Source organism: Rissa tridactyla, chromosome 7, assembly GCF_028500815.1.
Source record: "Rissa tridactyla isolate bRisTri1 chromosome 7, bRisTri1.patW.cur.20221130, whole genome shotgun sequence".
NCBI lineage: Eukaryota > Metazoa > Chordata > Aves > Charadriiformes > Laridae > Rissa > Rissa tridactyla.
The window spans coordinates 12,035,884-12,056,586 of record NC_071472.1 but is presented as its reverse complement, the minus strand read 5'-3'; the positions used below and the strand labels follow the sequence as shown (position 1 = coordinate 12,056,586).

Here is a 20,703-nt window from a genome sequence, read left to right as displayed (position 1 = left end):
AAAAATTCCCCCCCCGCCAGGGCGCCCCTGCTCGCACCTGTGCCCGGCCCGCCCCGCCCGAGCTGTGCTGCTGCGCGGAGCGGCCGCGCCCGCGGAGGGGCTGCCCCGGCAGCGGGGGGCGCCGCGGCCGCCCCGGCCTGCCTCAGGAAGTGCCGGTAGGAAAGCGGCGGGGGCGGCCGCCGGGGGACGGGCCGGGCTGTCAGCGCGGCGAGGGGCAGCGGCGGCGGGGGGGAGCGGAGCGGAGCAGGTCGGAACAATAGCGGGTGGAGGGGAGGGGGCCGGCGGCGGCGGCGGGGCTCGGCACCGGCACTCCGCCCCGGGGCCGCGCCGCCCAGCGAAGCCCAGCGCAGCCCGGGGGCAGCGCAGCCCAGCCCCGGGGCAGCCGCCCCGCAGGCACCGCGGAAGGGATGATCCGGGCGGCGCTCGGCTGGGCTCGCTGCTAAACGCGCCTCCATCCCTCCCTCCTCTCCTCCCTCTCTCTTTCTCTCTCTCTCTCTCGGCTCTCCTCCTCCCTAACTCACTGGATATTACCAGCCGCCGGGCTCGCCGCCGCGTCTCCCCCAGCCATGAATCCCGCCGAAGGGGCGGCGGAGGAAGGCGCTGTCCCCGACTCCGAGGTGGATGCTTTCTTCCGAACAGGTAGGGGAGCCGCGGGGAAGGGGCCGGAGCAGCGCCGGGCCCTGCCTCCGCCGCGGGATGCGGGGCTGGCGGCGGCGGCGCGGGCACCGCCGGCGGCGGAGCCGCGGGGAGGGGAAAGGAGGGGAATGGAGGGGGTCCCCGCCTGCCTTCTTGCTTTGTCCGTCGCAGTCCCTCGGCTCGTCTGCGCTCCGGTCCTCCCTCCCGCCCCCGGAGGATGCTACCGCGGGGCTACGCTCCCGCCGCTGACTGCCTTGGGAGAGGACCGGCCGGGCCACCGCCCCGGGCAGGCACAAAAGCCCCGCGGGGATGCTCGGGAAGAGCCGCCGTGTTGTCGATCCCGCGGGCGGTTGCGCCGGCCGCGTCCCGCCGGGTCCCCGCCCCGGGCAGCGGCGGCTGGACGGCTTTTGGAAGCGGAGCCGCCTGCCTGCCCTGCCCGCCCCGATCCGCTCTGCCCGGGCGAAGCGCCCGACACTATCCCTGCCGCTCTCGGGTGGGCAGGGAGGGCTGGGGCGCCCCGGGGAGCGCTCGCCCGCAGCCCCGCTGCTGGCTGGGGGTGCTGACCTCGCGGGGACTGGCTCGCAAAGTGTCTCAGGGCTGGGCGAGAGCTCTGTGTTTCGCTCTCCGGTTTCAGAGGATGCTGAAGTGGAGCGGAGGGGTAGCTGGGCTACAGCAGAGTGTGGTGTGGCGCCTTCGCTGATGATGCAGCGGTTAAGTAAATTCTCTAGGCAATGGGTATGTGCTGGGGTCCCCACTGCACCACCAGTTCATGAGGTAGTGTCTGTGTGGGAGCCCTCAGCTCTGAAACATGGCTTTGCACAGGATCAGTGTCTCAACTGAAACAACTTGTGGTCTGCCCTCCTTCCCCCTTTCCATAGACAAAATTCTTAAGAAAGTGTTATAGGCTTCTTGGTAGATTTTTAATTAAAAATTGTAAAGGATTAAATGCTTGTTTCATAAGGGGATTGACCCTTTTAGGCTGGAACTGACACTTACTGCCACAGCTGTTTGTCAAGACTGCTTTTCAGCTGTTTTCTTCCTTCTACCTGCTCATTAGCTGTATGCAGTGCTTTGAGCTCCTGTTACAAAAAACCAATTATGTAATCACGAAAACTTTAAAGTAGTAAAATCCTGAAGGCCTGCAGCAGCTCTCTGCTATGGTAGACTGCACCCCATTTATGTGAAAGCCCTTTGATCTAGGGGATAAGTATAATAAGGTCTGGCTGTGTGTATCTTGTGATCCACAAGCCATTAAGCCATAGGATATTTGCCTGTTGATAGCCTACCTGGTTACAAGCTAATTTCTGAGGTCTCAACAATGACAGATTTGTTTAAAAAGAAAAATAACCCACCAATTTTCCTTTTAAAAGGAACCTGTTAATTAAGGTTCCCCCCATTTTTCCTCTCTCCCTTCAGATTCAAAGCTGAACAATTTCGCAGTGACACTGCATTCTCAACCTAAGCATGTTAGCAGAATTGAATTTGGAGAGAATCTGTCTAGCTGGTGTGAAAAAAGTATTCCTAAATGAGGAAAAAGTGCAGGGAGCCACATGACTAGACGGTTCTCCCAGACTGCCTCCTTCACCTGAAGATTCACCTGTAGAGCCATGAATACACTTGTAACCTGCGTTATACATTTATCGTGGAGATTTTGGGAAGTCTCCTAATGTTTCTGTTCTTGAGGAAACAAAATCACAGGAACCTGGGCCTGAAAGGGATTCCTAGGCCACATCCTTGAACCGAAGCATATATGCATACGCCATTCCTGATGGTCGTCTCTTCTACCTTAAGCTTCGTGAAAAGATATGGAAAAATTCTTGTTTCTGTGCTGTTATGTAGTATCTTGTGTCCAAAAAGATTACATGAAAAAAACCCCAACTTGTTAGTAATTCATTTTTATTGTCAGCTATTACAATGGCCAGGCAACATCACTGAGAAATGGGGAAAATGCACATGAGAGTAGGTTCGACTTACATGAAATTGTACTGTTGGTTTCCTGCATTGTTTGTGCGCTATTCACTTCTGGGGTTTGTGCGCTGCTGTTGTGCCTGTCTGAAGTTGATTTTAATGGATGGCAGAGAGAACAGCTGATATGGACCTTGGGAGGACAGCTGTAGACAGGACACAACTGACACTCACACTCTTCTCTTTAGCTATCAATGGCAATCTTGCCTGAGTGAGAACTCTGAGATGGAGTCTGATTTGTAATAGCTGCAGAGAGCTGCATTGTCTTAGCATCCTTTTCGTCTTCACTTTAGCTTTTTTCTTTTATTCCTTCTCTCTTGACTTGTATTCTGGATTTGTAAAGCATAAAAGCATAACCATTGTGGCTTACATGCCCTTGTATGTTCACATCAAATAAAAAATGAATCGGTGTGGTTTAAAGATCAGTTGCTTCAATAGCACAAGCATACACTAAACTGCCCAAACTCTTCCCAAATTCACAGCTACTGCATGGAAAAGCATGAACTCATTATTCTCAGTGAAAAAAAAATGGAGTCCAAACAACTAATATCTCACTCATAGGCTTTTAGCAACCAGCTGGGCTTTGCACTGAGCCGGTAGGATCGATAGGCTGCTCCCTGGTACCAGCAGAGGAGGCTGATGCTGGGAATGGTGCTGCGCACTGAGTGGCTCCCCCAGCAGCACCCAAACACTCGGAGGTGGCAGTCCCTTGTCAGCGATGACAACTGAGATAGTAGCTTTCTGAGCTGTACCTGGAAAGTAAAACTGAAGGAATTAACATGAGGTAATAAAGGAGGGTCTGTTCTGGTGCTTACACTGATGAGAACTAGAAATGACTTTTAAGAAAAGGGTGGATTTAACACCTGTGTGATTGATGCTGGCAGTCAGTTAAACCTCCACGGAGGCAGGCAGGGTAGGGACTATTCTAATTTTCACCATCAGATATATGCCGAGAGTAATTCAGTCTCTTTTCTTTTTTTTTTAGGCAATCACTCCCATGTAACTGGGATAAAAATTAACAGGCAGAGGGACTTTAAGGGCAGAAATGACTATTGCAGTCTCCAGCTCTGATTTCTGGGATAACAGCGGCTGCTGAATTGAGGCAGTAATTTCTGCACAATGTCTATCGCTTCTATATGAGCTTATGTTTGAGTAAGAAACCAAATCTATGCCTAGGTATGCCTTACTAAGTTTCTTATGTCTATTTGTGTGACATAATAAAATATGAGCAAGTTCTGTGGAACTCTCAATGGTCTATATTAAGTGTGTACCAAGACGTTTTTATATTGTGTGGAACTGCATCCAAATACTTGTTGTTTCAACATAACATAAGCACTTTGTAAAACATATGAATGACAGATATCCCTTGGATATAGACACAGAGGGAAAGCTTTGCCTTTGTGCCTAAGCTGCAGGAATCTCTGCAGTGTGTTTTGGAAACAGAAGTGAAACATATAAGGAAAACCTGTACCAAAATTTTAAATATTTATAGAGGTCAGTGACAGAACAGTTTAGCAAATTACCAATTACTGGCAAGGATACTCATCAATATTTCTTATCCACTAGCAGATACAGTTTTATTTTCTAATTTATTTTTCTGGCACTTAAGTATAACATTGATTATGTCTGGTACAAAGATGCCGACTTTGTCATCGATACTTCCTGTGAGTGAGTTGAAAATTGATATTGTTCCATCTCCTTTGACTGCAATGAATTATTCTGTTTGCTTTCTGCTTTCCACCAGCCGGTTATACTTCCAATGTTGTTCATTTGTGCATGAGTGACTGGCAGCTCCGCTACTAAATAACTTTAAAATGATTGGCAGTGGCCATGCTGCTTGATCAATAGATGTGCTTGAAATGATGTCTGCAGAGAAGTGCTCCTCGAGGTTGATGGAATCAAGTGTCTCCTCGTAGAACAGATAAATTAATTCAACTGAGTTGTCACTGGGGTGAGGGGTTTGTGTGCTGCCTGGCTTCCTCACCTTGAGACTTTATAATTTATAAGGTCCGGTCTGGTAATGTGTGCTGGTAAAGGAGGCTCTGTCGTAGAAAAGACTGTCAGGTTCTGCCTACCACTTGGAAAGCTCCTGTATTCTTTAAGGTGATGCTGTTAATTAAAATCTGTACCACTCTCTGGAGGCTTTGACCTCTGACCCTGTCAGGAATATGAGTTTTGCTCCTTTCTTTCCTCGTTGTCTACTGTAGCTGTTTTTTCATATGACTGACATGGGGGAGGAGGACAGTTATCTTGCTACATGTGGGTACCCAGATCCTCCCAGTGCATGGGGAAGTCCATGTCGCTATGCCCTGCTGTTGTCCCATCTTCTCCTCCAGGTTCTCAGAGGGAGCTCTGCTAGTCCGGGAATTGGCATGTAGACATGTGACAAAGGATGTGTAGGTGAATCAAGAGGTCTTGGTGGGAATGACTGTCCTCTTCCCCCTCTCGCCCTGCAGATGCTGCTCAGAAATGGGGCTGATTTGTGGGGTCTTGTGACAAAAGGGAAGGATCTCTTTCTGTCTGATCCTGGAAGGGAGTAATTTAAATTGGGAATTTATGTTCAGAAAAGCATTTCTTTCACATACTTCTTCTTTCCTCCTCCCTCAGAAGTACATACAGGGCAACAGGGGTGACATCTGATAGTCATTTACAATGTGTTTCTTCTGGATGAGATTGCATTGTGTTATAGGCCAGTAGGAAGATATTTATTCTATTTGATATTAATTCAATTAACGCTGAAGAGAATTACTTCCAGAGGAAGAGGCCTTTCAAGCCCAGCTTCTGTTCAGAGCTGGTATGTACTGAATTTGATTCCAGGATAGGGTGCAATAGAGAACGTAAGCCTATAGCACAGACAATAGTAAATTGTGCAGGCAATGCAATAAGGCTTGGTATGGCACCTGCAGAAGTTATGGGTGGGGGAAACCTGTTGCCTATGCTGTGTTTTGGGATTGAAAGTCTGAAAGAAGAAAAGTGCATCCCAAAGTCATCAAAGAGGAGCCCTGGGCAGCCTTCCTAGTGCTTGTGTAGACTATTTTCCATGTGGCCTTAGCTGGCCATGCGTGTCTTGGGATGGTGAGCTGCATGGAGACAAGTGAGCATCAAACTTAGCCAGGCAAGTATAACTAGTGCTGTTTCCCACCGCCTGCCTCCCATAGTGTATTTTATCAAGTCTCATAATAATAACCTGCCGGGGAAACATTGAGGGTTTAAAAATGGGAGCAACTTTGATGGGTTTGGTCGTTGGTTTTTTTTGGGTTTAATTTCCAAGCACACCCTCACCTTAAGAGCCCGCTGGGGGAGCCCTCCGGCTGGACAGGTGCTCTGGGCCCTTTGAAGGTTGGGGATGAAGTATTCTGTTGTTTCAGCTGCTGTGACCTTACGGTCCCTAGGAAGGTTGATTATGGATGTATAGCAGTTTATTGCTCCATGGCGACATGTAGTGTACAGTACCCAGTGGTGTTTTAAGTGCTTCATAGTTATATCAAAGAAAATACTTATGGAGTATTAGGCCTTATAAACCCATAGCGCTGTGCATTTTATGGCTGGAACTTAAAGTCAGTCATGAAACAACTAAGAGGTATTTGTGCTTTTGTTTGATTTGGACTGGCGTCCTGCTTTTAATATTTCTTTGGATAAACAACTCCCGTTCTACAGGCTTGAATGGCACACGCACCCCATGTTTAACTGAAGGGACTCTGCCACTTGGGGAATTTTGCCTAGCAAATCTGGCAAGAATAACAGTGAATATTACAATATACGTGTTGCAAAAGAAAGCTGGATATGAAAAGAGAAGTCAGATATGATTGTCTGAATGGAGAACCCTAAAGCATGGAGGGCTGTAAAAGAAAGAAGTCGTAATATTTTGAATTATTTTTTTCCATTCAGTTCTGGGACAGATTGTGTTACTGTTGCACACATCCAGAGGACTTCAGAGGAATTGTTCGTGAGTTTTCATGGATGTAACTGAAAACAGAACTTGGCCCAGGCACAGCAATGGCAATCATAAATCTAGGTTCGTCAGTCACCTGTGTGATATGTGGACTGCAGTGTGTTGAAATGGGATTTAGAGCATTTTGTGCTAAGAATGGAGTAATATACAGCAAAATATTTCTGTTTTCATCTTGTATTTCAGATTTGGTTCAGAATGAGACCAATATTTGAATCCAGGGCAAAGACTTCATTGTAAGTCATTGTGAAAGTTGTTACATATGTGATTACTGTGGAATAACATTAGTTTCAGTTGCTTTTCATTTATTTCATTTTGAACTATTCAGTGAAGATTCAAAGTGGTATATTAAAATTATGTATGTTGAATGCTGGAGTGTGAAATGCCACGTTAAAACATTTATTGAAGTTTCAATAATTCCTGTTTCCTAATCAAGGTCTTAGGAGATAATTCTGTTTCTACTTTTAAATATAAATATTCATTTTGTTTGCTCGTTTTCATTAACTAGTGCCCAGAATAAATTGTGGTTTATTGAGGTTCTTTTTCCCATATTAACATGTGTGGCTTTGTTACTAAACTCTAGGAGTGTGTTCTGTTTCTTCCAAATTACACAGTATAATGATTGAGAACATATAGGTACATAGGCCTAATTTGTTGCACTCCCACTTCAAGGCAACAAATTGCCTTTAAAACTAAAAACGAAATTTCTTTTTTTTGTAACCTTAATTATATGAACCAGCATTTCAGTTTCACTGATGGAACAAAACTACCATAATTAGGCAGACTGTAGTTTTTAGTGTAAGGTCACATCATGCTTTGCTGAGAATAATAAGAGGAAATGATCTTCAATTTAACATCTTGGTGACTGGCAGCCCAGCTGCTCTGGTCATTTCTTTTAGTGAAGTGGCCTTGGGAAAAAGGGTGAGTGTGTGTTGTTCGTGAGAGAAATTAAATTAACCTCATCACATAATTGGTACCCATGTAGACTTAGTGGACTTTTCAGGTTTTTTAACTACTTTTTTTTTGTGTGTGTGTGTGTGGAATAAGCTGTGCTGAAGTGGCAGAAGACATGCCTTACCTTTAAAATAAAAAAATCACTAGAGGGAAAGATTTGACTCCAAGATGTTGCTTTCTTCTGGGGATTGTGAGCCTTTCTTTGTGAAGTGAGTGTTTGGTAAAACAGCAAAGGCAGTAGGTCAGATGCGCTCCAGTGCAGCTGGGATATGAATAGCGGTAGTTGGACCAGATTGGTTACCTGAAATTAGAAAATATATACATATAGAGCAAAAAGAGCTTTGTAAAGGTTCCCCGGTAATATCGGCACTGCTGGCATGGTTCCTGACTCCTGGAGTGTACCCTGGCACTCCTGCTGTTTTAATGGCAACTGGCAGCCTACATTGGGAGCAGCATCATCAGCTGGAAACAATAGTGTCTGATTCTTGTTTGTCAGCTGGGACAATAGCCCTGCTGATGGGCTTCGGTGGAGGAGAGCGGGCTCCCTTTGTATGGCAGTGCAGGCATGGCAGATGGCTAATTGGACATGATAAACCACGGGGCCAATGGGGGAGAAAAAGGAGATCTGCCGGGATTATCGGCTTGTATCCCTCACATTAGGGAAAATAATATGTATTTTAAAGATGTTATCAACTTTAGCTCTTTGCCATGAATATATTATTCAAGAATGAAGAAGGGGGATGTCCTAACTAAAGTCTTTCCTTAGCTGATGTGAAGTCCATTTTATTAACTGGGAGCAAATCATATTACTGTATGGGAGGGCAGGGAAACACATGGTCCCCAGAGACGCTGGCATGGCACTTAAGAAAATTAGCAGTGCATATTTTTCACCAGTCTTGTAAGTGAATGTCAAACTGTTGTGCCAAACAGTATCCAAGCTGAAAACAAAGAGCATTGCAGTAATGTTTTTCAGGAGTGAAAAGTTACGCTCTACCATTCGTGATATGAATAGATGTCCATGTCCATCAGTATTGGAGCACCAAAAAGCTATGATTAACAAAGACAAAATTTATTTATTTAGCTGTATTTTATTAGACTTAATAGAGTATACACTATGAAGCCAAAACCTGAGGCCCTTGTGGAAACAAACTTTTGTTTGCTTAAAACAGCTTAGTGAAAAATGGAATGAAAGCCTCAAGGTTAGGACAAAAAAATGTTCAGAGGGATGAAACATGTCCTCTCCTATGAGGACAGGCTGAGATAGTTGGTGTTGTTCAGCCTGGAGAAGAGAAGGCTCTGAGGAGACCTTATTGCAGCCTTTCAATACCTAAAGGGGGCTTATAAAAAAGGTGGGGAGAGACTTTTTAGTTGGGCCTGTAGCGATAGAACAAGGGGTAGTGGCTTTAAACTAAAAGACAGTAGATTCAGACTAGAGATAAGGAAGAAATTTTTTTACTGTAAGGGTAGTGAAACACTGGCACAGGTTGCCCAGAGAGGTGGTAGATGCCCCATCCCTGGAAACATTGAAGACCAGGTTGGACAGGCCTCTGAGCAACCTGATTTAGTTGAAAAGATCCCTGCTCGTTGCAGGGGAGTCTGACTAGATAACCTTTAGAGGTCTCTTCTGAACCTAACTATTCTGAGGTGCATGTCGATCCCATGTAGTTTTTGGTATGGGATGCGTAGGCTTAGCTGGTGGCTTCAGTGGCTGTGAGCCCAAGGCTGTGCCCGCAGCCCAGTAGCAGCAGACAGAAGTCCATCCCATTAGATCCATTTTAATTCCTTTTTTGCCCTGTCCCCCCAGTTAAACATAAAGAGAAAGCATACCACAATTTTGGGAGTAATTCCACAATTTTTTTTCATCTTCCCTCCGTCGACAGAGGAGGTATAAGAAGTAAGGCTGAAAGGGGGGTCATGTGCATCGGTTGCTGCTGCAGTGATCTGCAGTCATCGCTGGCTTTAATTCCCTGTTTTGTAAAATGGTATCAAGTGCCTAGAATACTTTGCTATTTTAGTGTCTCTTATAATAATAATGTTATGGCATATAACAGATACGTTTAAATTGTAGTAAAAATAAATCTGCAAGAGGTTAAAAATAATAGCTAGCAAGAAATATGCAGTACTCTGTGGAAGCAGATTTACTTTCTGTGGAAATGTCTGGACTGTGTTTCTCTTCCACTGTTTACTACTGTCTTTTCCCACGGGACAAGTTTAGTGGAAACTCCAGATGAAAAGTTTCAGCGGGTTGCCTTTGCTTTCAGCAGACGCTTCAAATGCTGTACCTGTCAGTCTGTGTAGCTTTTGAAGCTGTAGGTGCAGGAGACCATTTGAAGGATTGTGAGCGAATGCAATAAAACTTCCAATAGGGCTATCCTCTTATAGGACCCACGATATTGTCATTATGTTACGATGCTCTCTACCAGAGTTTATTATTGGTACTATTGTCTCAGCCACTGATTAGTTCCTTCTGAAGCAGGTGCGGCGTGAACACTAAACAAAAAGATGATCTCTGCCACCAAGTTCTTACGATAAAAGCTGTCAAGTGGATTGTGAATTCATTTAACTGAACACTTGTCTTTTTTGCTTTTAAAGATGTCTGAAGGACCAGCCAGAGGAGTTATTCAGTGTGGAGCAGAGAATAAGGTACAAGCAGAAAAACAGGAAAGAAATGAGAAAACAGTAGGGAAACCTAAAAACCCATGGAAGAATGCAACAAAGTTATCTAGCAGAGCGCTTCAGAGCTGGAGGGCGTTTGGCTGAGAACGGGATCGCAGCCTGCATCCTTCGTGAAAGGGAAACAGATGATGTCAGTGTAGAGAAGGTCAGAAGCCAAAGGAAATCACAGAAATGAGACAATAAGAGGTTTGATTGGGGTTGTAGCTTTTAAGATGGAAAGCCAAAGGTATATTTTCTCACACATTAGAGAAAAAAATTGGTAGACTTTGGCTGGGTACATCGTGAAAGTAGGGAACAGGCAAAGCCTATACATGTACCATGCTCAGAATGGGGAAGGCACCCATAGGATGCAAAGCACAGGAAAAATAGCAAGGTTTTCTCTTCTAGGACATGCCCCTCACCATCGAAGACCATTGTTATCACGCTGCAGTCTGTAATGGTGACTGCACCAAACGTCTGTCTTGCTTTGAAGCTGCGGAGAGAAGGCATTTCCCTATGAAACCAAGACACAGACCCAAAATCCTTGGGTGTTCTGCTTCGTTTAATGCCTCTTATTCACAGAAATATGTCATGAAGAGCCAGCCTCCTTGGATCTGACTGCCACTGTGTTCGCAGCCATTTAGCTTTCCTGCTCTGCTTTTCTGTGCTGAGGCAGAGAGTTCAGGAGTGATGCTAATAGAGTCAGTCTGAAGCATTCAGATAAATTTAGTCCGAAGGAGCAAGTCAAGCCTACCAGGTAAATAGTAATGATCTTGCGAGCTTTGAGGACTTAGATCTACGGTGTGCGAATCTCCTGTTAACAGCTTGCTCCTATTCAACTCAGTCCTGCTCGAAAGTTAGCTGGCGTGTTAAATAGGTCAGCTATCTATTACAGATTCCTGTTAGTCTGTCATCTGTCTGCTGCTTCAGGTTATTTATCAAATTCCTAATGAGATGGTCTTGAACTATTTGAGGCAGGAGAAGGTTGTTAACAGTAGTTCAGTTTAAAACACCTCTGGTGCTAAAACTGAACAGAGGGAAAACCCTGTTGGTTAGATGAGTTCAGATCTGATTCAGTTAAAACTGATCTGTGTAGTAATGGGAGTTTGTAAAAATGACACTTGTCAGCATGTAAGCCCTTATCATGGAAAAGTGTTCCCCCCCCAAAAAAAAAAGGCACTGCCTGTCTTCATCATTGAGTTGTGCAGTAAGGTGTAACTGGCAGCTTGGATCTGGCTGTTGGGATTGGGATTGATTTCAGTGCTTGATCCAGCTTCAGCTCTGTTGTGATGTTTGTGCCTGGGTGCCTTATGATGCTTGTATGCAATAGTTCAAAACCAATGGCTGGTACGTTCTTACTTGGGTAGTCAAAGGAGAGGTTTCTACAGCATCCACCTCAGAAGTCGAGCAGTGCTCGAGACGTGCAGGATGAACAGTAATTGCTTTGCTTGGCTCAGCCATCCTCAGCTCCCCTTGCTGTGCAGTAGTAATGGAGATAATAGTAATTAGAAATAATACACAGAATTAATATAGCATTTCAGAACACTTAAATAGTCAGTCTTTGAGTAGAATAGGGAAGTCTCATCAAACCCATCTATAAAAAGGGGATAATCAGGGACAAAGCTGTAGTAAGTGGTTTTCTTGAGGCTGTATGAATTCTATGCACGTGTTCTTGAAAAACCCACATCCTAGTGCGGCGCAAACCCTCACAAAGTGCTGCATGGCTTTATCTTCTGTTGGCAGGGCATGGGCCAGGAAAAGCACGCCAATCCCTTTGTAACAGTAGGATTGTCAAAAGTCACGGCTGAAGTGACAGGTGAAATCAGAGAGATGTGCAAACACTTGGCTCTTCTTAAAGGACTTGATATGGGTGCCTATATATGGATGCAGGTGACCTACTTCAGACAGGTTGTACATCTTGGCCTTCGTCCCGGAAATGGGATTAACACACCTTGCTTATGTCCACACCAACCAGTCAAACAGTCTTAAGGTTTTTATTACACTGACCCTATTTTTGAACATACATAGGTCAGAGCCACATCTGGTGTAAAAAATGGCCTGATGCCAGTGGCAGCAGAGGAGCTACAGTAATTTACACAGGCAGAAATTTTGGGCTGTATTCAGCTGACAGACTTGTGTGGGGATGGGGCCAAAGAGGACTAGTAGCAGAATAAGGATATTTCTAATTTAATGTGTTAAGATATCCAGATGATTTTATTCATCACCGTGGTACCTGAATGCTGACAAAACGAGGCACTTGTGCTCTGGGTCCATTCTGCTCACTATTTGGTAGGGTCCCCCGTGCCTTTTTTGTAATGAGTGTATTGCTGTGAAAGTTACATCTATTAAATGCTAAATGTAAGAGGGATTTAATGACATGCTATTAAAAAGTTCCACCTACCTAAAATCACTTTGCTTTCTAGCCCAGGTTTGCTAATATATTCCATATTTCACAGAGATTGCTTCATGAAGAGAATGCTGTCAGGAGCCATTTACAGCTCTGATCCTGCTTTTGTCATCTTTTACAAGTGTCAGATTCCCTCTTGCTGCAGAGCCAACCACTCTGCCACAAAGCTTATCCTGTGGATGTCTCCCGTGGGCGCGTTAGTTACTCGGAGCATTGGAAGGTACTTCGTGACTGGTTCCATACAGCAGAGTTTAATGGAACTATAACTATAGTATATGATTTCCTTTTCTTGGTCTCATTTTTCCTCATACTTTTTCCTCTTGGAATATATCTAGCAAACGTAAAACCTGTGTGTCGCTATTCCAAATGGGGCCATTCACTTAATGTGGCATTGTCCAGGGTAGAATAAATACCCATGGCCTTCTGAAGAACGCTGAATTGATTGCACATACCACCTGTATTTACCAGTAACGTTCCCCATGTAACAAGTGAGAGAACTGCAAAGAGTTGTAATTAAGTGCTACTCCAAAGAGTAATTTTCATACTGACAAGAAACAGAAAGTCATGTTGCATCTTCCTATGGGAATATGTAGACAAAAGAAAGATTCCTCTTTGGAAGTTATCTTTGCATATTTTTTCTTTAGAGACAGAAGCTGTGGGAGATATAGCACAGGCAGTGGTCACCAGTCTGTGGACCGCAGAGATTGGTGAGGGAGCTTTCTCCCCCTCTAAATGCTGCTGCCCCTCCATCACTCCCCAGTCCAGAGCACAGCCCTGCTGGCTGCAGTTCCCCAGTAAAGGCTTCCTTTGGGTCATGTATACCTGGAAGACTTAAGAAGGAGCAAATCTGCTCCCTGGCTCCATTTTCTAGATGTCCCTAGTCCAAATGGGCCTCTGTTCCATTGAACTGAACGAGAGGGTGCTATGGGAGGAGCCTGTCACTCCTTTTGCTCTTGTCCTGCTCCTGCGGTGTGCAGTGACCTCTGTTTCCACACAGAGTAGCTGAATGTCAAATGGACAAGATAAACTTTATACAGATTAAACTGAAAAATCTTGCAACTAATAGGATAGCCCGGAAGGCAGACTTGGGGTGCCTAACTAGCAGACATGCAAAGTGCACAGGTGAACAAAGCGGGACTAAGCTCCATTGTTTCTTTTATTTTTCATCTAACGTAGCTAGCTGCAGCTAATGACTTCTTAAGGGATCTCCTCTCCTGGCTCCCTTTTTGCTCTTCCAATCTTTGTATGTATTTCCCCTTTCTGTTCCAGGAACTGAATTAAAACCACCCTAGTCATTACTTTTCCTTTTGGTGTGCAGACACTCTGCAAACAGTGGCTCGGGCAGAAGCCTGAAGCAGTTAGGTTTCAGAGGAAGCCAACTGTAGCAATCTATTTTTGAAAGGTTATTTTGATGAATTGGATTTTATGACCTGATTTGAACTGGTCTTGGGTACCCACGTGTTGTGCTGCCACAGCCTGAACCCACAGAAGTGTCACTGTTTGCTGTTTTGCCATTGCAAATCCTATGGAATCATAGAATGGTTTCTGTATCATATAGCAACAAATTATTCTCTCCATCCTCAATCCTGCTTGTCCTGTGTGTTGATAGTGGAGAGTTGCAGATCTTTTGCTGGGGAAAGTAAAACTATACTTGTCGTATTGCAGTCCTGTTTCCCTTCAAGCGGTGGGAGTCTGGGGTTGGACTGTCATCTTCTATGAAATACTGTTACATTTTTTTATTTTAACTATATTGCAAGAAATGATTTAAAAATCCTCCATGACCAAAGATCTTGTGCAGGAGTTCACGTAAGTTTCAGCCTTAACCTTGCTAAGAGTTACAGATATGGGTACTATGTAAGACCTTAAAACAGCAGAGTTAAACACCCACACCTCTCAGCTACAGTAAATGAAACTTGAACAGCCTTGATCCGGAAAGCCACGGGCTGTTGCAGCATCAGTCTCTGATGCCTCATCTGAACACATCCTTGCACAGGTCCTCTTAACATCAGTGGTGCAGGAGCTTTACAGTGGGACTTTGACGGGCACTGGTCTGGGTTTGTGCGTCTTTATAGGAGGCTTTCAGCATGTAGGAGTGAATATAAATCTTGTATTCAGTCTCTTGCAACTGTCTCAATATTTCTGTTGTGCAGTTCTACACAATATTTCTATTGTGCTGAAGGAACTTAAGTTTATTATCAATCCAGAAATAAATGGTAAAGCTGTAATGGATTGCTTTCAATTAGGTATTGATGCTCAAGAAAGCTGTCTGTTTCAGTGTCACACTTTTACACACGGTTAAGTAAAAGAACGTGTTCGTTTGGAAGTTTAGGACTTGTGGAGGTGTCTATCATACTGTAGTCCTGCTGGGACTCTGTTGTTAAATGGGATTTTTAGATAGAAAGCCTCTGTGGTTGAGTAGGTGCTGATGGCTCTGTTGTTGGCACCCATCTATTTGAACCTCTAAGAGGCACTTAGATATTAAAACTGCACTTTTTTTGAACTTAAGACTTGAGGTTATAGTTTTGAAGCTGTTGGTGCAACTAAGGAACCCCCCTGAGCAATTTCTGTAAAGGAAGGCTGCATTCCTAATATCCTGGCCAGATTCCTCTTAGGATAGCTATATTCTTCTCTTGCTTTTCTACAGTTCTACTCTGAGGTTATGCTTTGCAATGCTGGTGTGCATGAATAGTTGCTGAATTTGACTGTATCGATTGCTGCATTTTAGTGTTGAGAGGTAATTTGTGTCTGTGACTCTTTCATAGGGCTTCAGGGTGAAGATCCTGTTATTCTTAGCGCCTCCACTGTCTTTGCATAATCTCTCTTGTTTTAGGTAAGGTAAAACAAACACAGCCTCTGGCAGCTCTGTGTCAGGAACAGCACATGCAGACACCATGTCCAGGCACCCCATCCTTCCCGGCTGCTACTGAAGCTGTCCGGGAAGACACGGGCTTCCCCTGCGTCACGCCCCAGCCTGTGCGCCTGAAGGAAACCTCCTCGTGTCTTCAGCTTTTCCTGCCCAGCTGCACACGCGTTCAGCATGTCACAACTCATTGTTTAAGATGGCAAAGTGTGTTGCAGTCCTGCAGCACGAGAGGGGCTGTAAAATGTGAAATGATGTTAGTGTTGTTAAGGAAGTTTATAAGCTGTTAAATACCACCTGTTGGTCAGGCAGAGTTTTCCTATTTCCACTGCTTGGTAAGAGGCTTGTGAGTGACCACCTGCTGTATGCAAAGAAGGGGAAAGGCAGGCTCTAGTTGTCTCCAGCATTCCAAATCAATGGGTGCTTTTCCTGGGTCTGGCTGGAGCTGAGTTCCCAATGTCGCAGCCCTCTTCTGCTTTTTGGTGTGTAGTGTTCATATAGGATTAAATTAGGGTGCAGCAGCTGAACTGCAAGCTTTTCTGATTGGAACTCTTGACCTTCTGCATCCATAACTTTCCTGAGGCTCTCTTAGGTAAAGCCTGGCATGCTTTATCTGACTGCTCGGTTGATATTTCTAACGGCTTACTCTGCTGGTGTTGGTGTGCCGAGGTTCAACCAGAAACTTTCATCCAAAAGTTGTAGGTGTCCCCAGGTTACATTTACAAGTGGAAATGTTGCAATAGAAATGCCTCAGCAGCAAGGAGTGATACAGGAATGAGTGTTGCATCCCTGTAAGATGAAACAGTTGTGCGTTTTTGGGTGGGAACCACCCAAATTACAGGAATCTTATGTCCTAGAACAGCATCTTTTGCTGGGCTCTTAATTTTATGCATCTCATCTTTTCTGGTCTATGTCAGGCCAGAAATTTCCCCTGTTATTCTTTTCTTGTTCATCTTAAATATCAGTTATCTCCTTGCTGTGAAAACTGATCCATCGCAGAACAAAGATTTTTTTTTTTTTTTTTTTTTTTTTGCATTGGAGTAATCCTAGAGAAAAGATTGGTGCTGTGAAAAGCAAAACCCTTGGTTGTCTTGTTCTGTGTTCTTCTTGTCATCATTAAAGCTCTTTGTGTTAGACCGTGAGCAGCCCACATCATCACTGCCTTTCCCTGCTGCTGGTGCCTGTAGTGAGGCCATAATCCTGTGTTTGCCATCATGGTGTCTTCCCATGTAGTGTGATTTTACAAATCTAATATTGTGCTTTCTCTGCAGGAACAACAGCAACAACAAGATAGGCTGCAAATAGCAATGATAGCAGAAGTAAGCAAGCATCCCATCCCCTAACAGTGCTGGACAAACAGACAGCTAATTTTTATCTTGTAGTACCAAGGTGGTAGATAAATTTAGTGGAAAATGTAAAATGCTGGAGATGCAGGTTCTAATTCTGCTGTGGCCCGCTGGATGACACTAAGCAATTAGCATTGCTCTGTGCCTCAGTTTCCCTCTGAGAATTGGGTGATTGGCAGTGGATGAAAAGCCCTATAAAATAATAACACTTAAAGCAGTGCATATAATAGTTATTAACACAGAACACTGTCATCATCTCCACTTTATAAATGTGAGGAACTGAGGCAGAAAATGATTTGCCAAAAGCTATTGATGTAGTTGGGGCAAGAGTCCTCATTAGACCTCGGGAGCTGGCGGCTGCCTGGCCAGCCTGCATGCTTCGTGCTGCCCGTCACCCTCCTGTCCCTGCCTTTGAGTACCGCAGCGCCGGTTAAATGCAGAGGACTTTGGTCTGTGGAACAGATTTAGGCTCATTCGTTTCACTGTTCCTGCTGAGTGAATTGGAAAAGTAATAAACAAAATGGTTTTTATCTAGGAAAAAGGTTTTAGAGCCCTCCATTTTTAACAAGCATATGTTAATAGTACAAAGTATATGGGACAACATTGTCCTAATTAGTTTTCTGTCAAAATTAACAGCCTTTCAGTTCAATAGGAACAGATTTAGGCCAACACAGTGTCTTTGAAAAATTCACAGGACTTTTTGCCTCGTGATTTTGAATATGAGCTGAAGCTTCAACATCATGGAACCTCCTCTGAGCAGAGCTTTACTCTTAATTTAAAATGGTCTCTCTCTTTAAAAGCTAGCTTCTTAGTGTAATTTGAATCCATCTTATTTTAGGGTATATATTTAGTATCCAACTGATTTTTTTCTCTCGAAAGTTCTTGGATAGCAAGTCCATTAAGAAATATCAGTGTTGCCAAACCAGTTTAAGACGTTTGGAACTTCAATTACCTGCTGAACTCTTAAAAAGTAATTTGGTAATGAAAGCAGTGAATGCATTCTGCAGTGTTTAAGGATTGCTTACAGAGATAAAATGGTTTTGGCTGGATGTCAGATAAATACTTTTATGCTGAAGCATATGTGCAACCAGTTTTTCTCCTTTTTTTGAATGAATCTGAAAGATCTAATCCTTCAGAATATCCCCAAACAAATTCTGGATTACTAGATCCTGTGTTCTTAAGTGAAGACAGTCATTTAGTATTTTGCACCTAAGGAACAACTTTGATCCAGGATCTTGATGTGTTTTGCAAAGCCAAATATGTTCAATCTAACCAAACTTCTGTGAAACAAGAAAATATCATTTCCCATTTTACAGCTATGTTAGCCAGCAGGAGAACATGATCTGGCTTTCACTTGAGGCTGGTAGCAGAGACTGCTGGAAGATGATATGAGATGGAATGCCTAGGTAAGAAATTTGGGGAACAGATTCTTGGAGTCTCGCTATTTTTGACACTGACTCGAATGTGATCCTGGACATGGGTCTGATGCCTCTTGCAGGTGAACAAAAGGAGGGCGCAAAACTGTCTCCCTCCCACTCTGAGTTGCACATTATATTTGCATGGAGCTCTCGGCAAGCTCTGCTCTTCCATGCCTGGGAAGCCAAGCAAGGGCTCTTGTGGGCAAGACAGCGGCCAGTGTAGGGGGAGAGAAAAAGCTGAACTGCTTTGCTACTGTAGAGGTAACAGATGGCGTTTTGCTTATGGGAGAGAAGCTTCTCAGCTTTTCCAGTGTGCTTCCATTTTAAAATTCATCTTTCTGGAGTTGGGTTGGCTGAAACAAATACACACTTAGCTCCGGTTCAAGAGGTGATTGAAGCCATGCCCTCTACTGAGATGCCTATTTCTGTGTGTGGCTATGGTAGTATTAACAAGCAATCCCAGTTACCCTAAAATGAAGAATTTAGTTGAAAAATGAAGACCATTAGTACCAGCATTTTTTTTTAATTGTGATAATGGAATCTGAAGCTGAGTGGTGTTTCCCGTGAATCATACTCTAACTTTTTACACTCCATAGTTCATCTGTGACACTGAATGCAACCTCGTATGCCTTTCTTTTTTTGCCTGAAAAGTATCTACAGCTGTGTCCAGATGTGCTGCTTGGCTTGCAGCTGAGTTGGGTTCAAAGGCTTTGAACCCGAGCCAGGCTCAAAGTGGCTGGGCACTGTCCCCACTACTGCGGGGTCGGTATCTGCAGGCGGAGCTGCATGTGCAGCCCTTCTCTAACCCAAATCAGTCAAAATGATCTGGGTTAAAGAAAACCCTCCATGCTTTTAAATAGTAAGCCAACCTGGATCATTTTGACACAACCGGGTTAGGGAGTGACTGCGTACAGATAGAGCGACAGATTGGAGGGGGCTGTAACCCAGCTCTGCTGCAGCTGAGCTATGAGTTGGACCACAGGCTGAGTAACACTAATTGTGGGTGAGTTCAGTAAGCTGCCCTGACTTTCGTCCTATACAATACTCTTGTTTTACAGCAAATAATGAAATAGACTGAGGGCTAGAAACACACCTGATGGTTCCCAAGTTTGGCCTCTGACTATCAGTTTGCAGTCTGATGCCAGAAATATACTTGTATGTTCCAGACCAAGGGTCTGGTAGTGGCTGTTTTTTCCCTTACAGGCAATTCAGAGCAACTTCAAGGTTCTTCTAAACTGCTCTTGCTTTCATAGGCTGTAAGGAAGCTGCTACCCAGGCAATATTTCCTGAATAATGGCAGTGATTTTCAGATGTTTATGCACATGACTAACATGTATGTAGTCCTGACTCTGTGGGTTTTCACAACCTTCTAAACATGCTGATAAGAGATAAATATAGCAAGGCATTCTGCAAAAACTGAATGGAAACATTAAAGATATTAGTTCACAGAGGATAGTATAAAAATCCCTGTAATGCTATCTTGGGCAAGTTTGTAAGTGTGTGTGTGTGTTTGACACTGGACTTGACAGTGATCTCATTGATTTCTGCTGTGCTGAGACTCAATTACTCTGGTTTAACATCAGTGTGCATGAGAGCAGAGTTAGGCCTTCTGAAAGGATGGATGCTTCTTCTTTCCCCTCGGGGAACCTGTTGGCAGTGGTTATGCAGGTCATGTCCACACACTGTGACCTGTCCACGCAAAAAGCCACCACTCTGTGTCACGTGCTAGCAGACGTTTCCAAGATACCCTCAGCTATAAAAGACCATCTTCTCACCCTGTCTCCCCTCCCCAGGAAATACAGTCTCCTTGTTCCCATAGCGCACACACTGGATGCTGTTATCTGGCTCCTCACTAGGGCAAATTGTTCTTGCCTACATGGGATCTCCTTTGGTTTCTGGTGGAGGAACAATAGGCTTGTTCAGGAGAATTGAGTATCTATATAAATAAATGGAGGAAGCCCTGCTGCAGTGCGGTTTATGGTGCATGGTGGGGAGGGGAAATGACCGGGCCATTGGATGGGGTGCCCCCCAAACGCTGGGGCCCAATCTCTTTGCCTTCAATAGTCCCATTTGGTGCACGTTGCTGGGGTGTTGGTGATAGTGTGCGACAGCTTTGTGTCTTCTAGCCCTGAAGCTGATGACAACCAAAGAGAAATGACTTTCCCTTGTTGGTGTTTATTTCCAAATGCATTCACAGTGCGACTTGGTGCTTCCTCTGGCTGTCTGAGGCAAAGGCTTGAACTCTCCTTCTTTCAGCTCTCTTGACATTTACTTGTAACGAACAGACCTAGATGTTGCAGTATGTTTTTCTGGGTCACTGAATGCGTTATATGCTTGTCCTTCACAGAAGAAATACAATATCTTTCATCTCAGCCCATCGGCTAGTTTTTGTTGATTTTAATTTTGTTGTAGTTGTTTAAACCCAGTCATTTTGTCAATAGGCATTATTCATATGGGGAGAAATAAATTGATTCATACTTGAAACACGCTCCCTTGTGCACGAACTCTTACAG

The 20,703-nt window shown here is 44.4% G+C and overlaps 1 protein-coding gene across 2 annotated transcripts in view; it reads left to right on the top strand.

Annotated features, from left to right (window-relative positions):
• The first annotated feature begins 372 nt into the window (after positions 1-372).
• The window catches only part of KALRN (kalirin RhoGEF kinase), a 525,892-nt gene continuing 505,561 nt past the window's right edge, over positions 373-20,703 (top strand). The window contains exon 1 of one of the 2 annotated variants that reach the window (XM_054209626.1): positions 373-639. In XM_054209626.1, coding sequence (XP_054065601.1) covers positions 567-639 — 73 coding nt within the window. In that variant the 5' untranslated portion in view covers positions 373-566. The remainder of the gene's footprint in view (positions 640-20,703) is intronic. The other variant, XM_054209624.1, reaches the window with a different exon arrangement.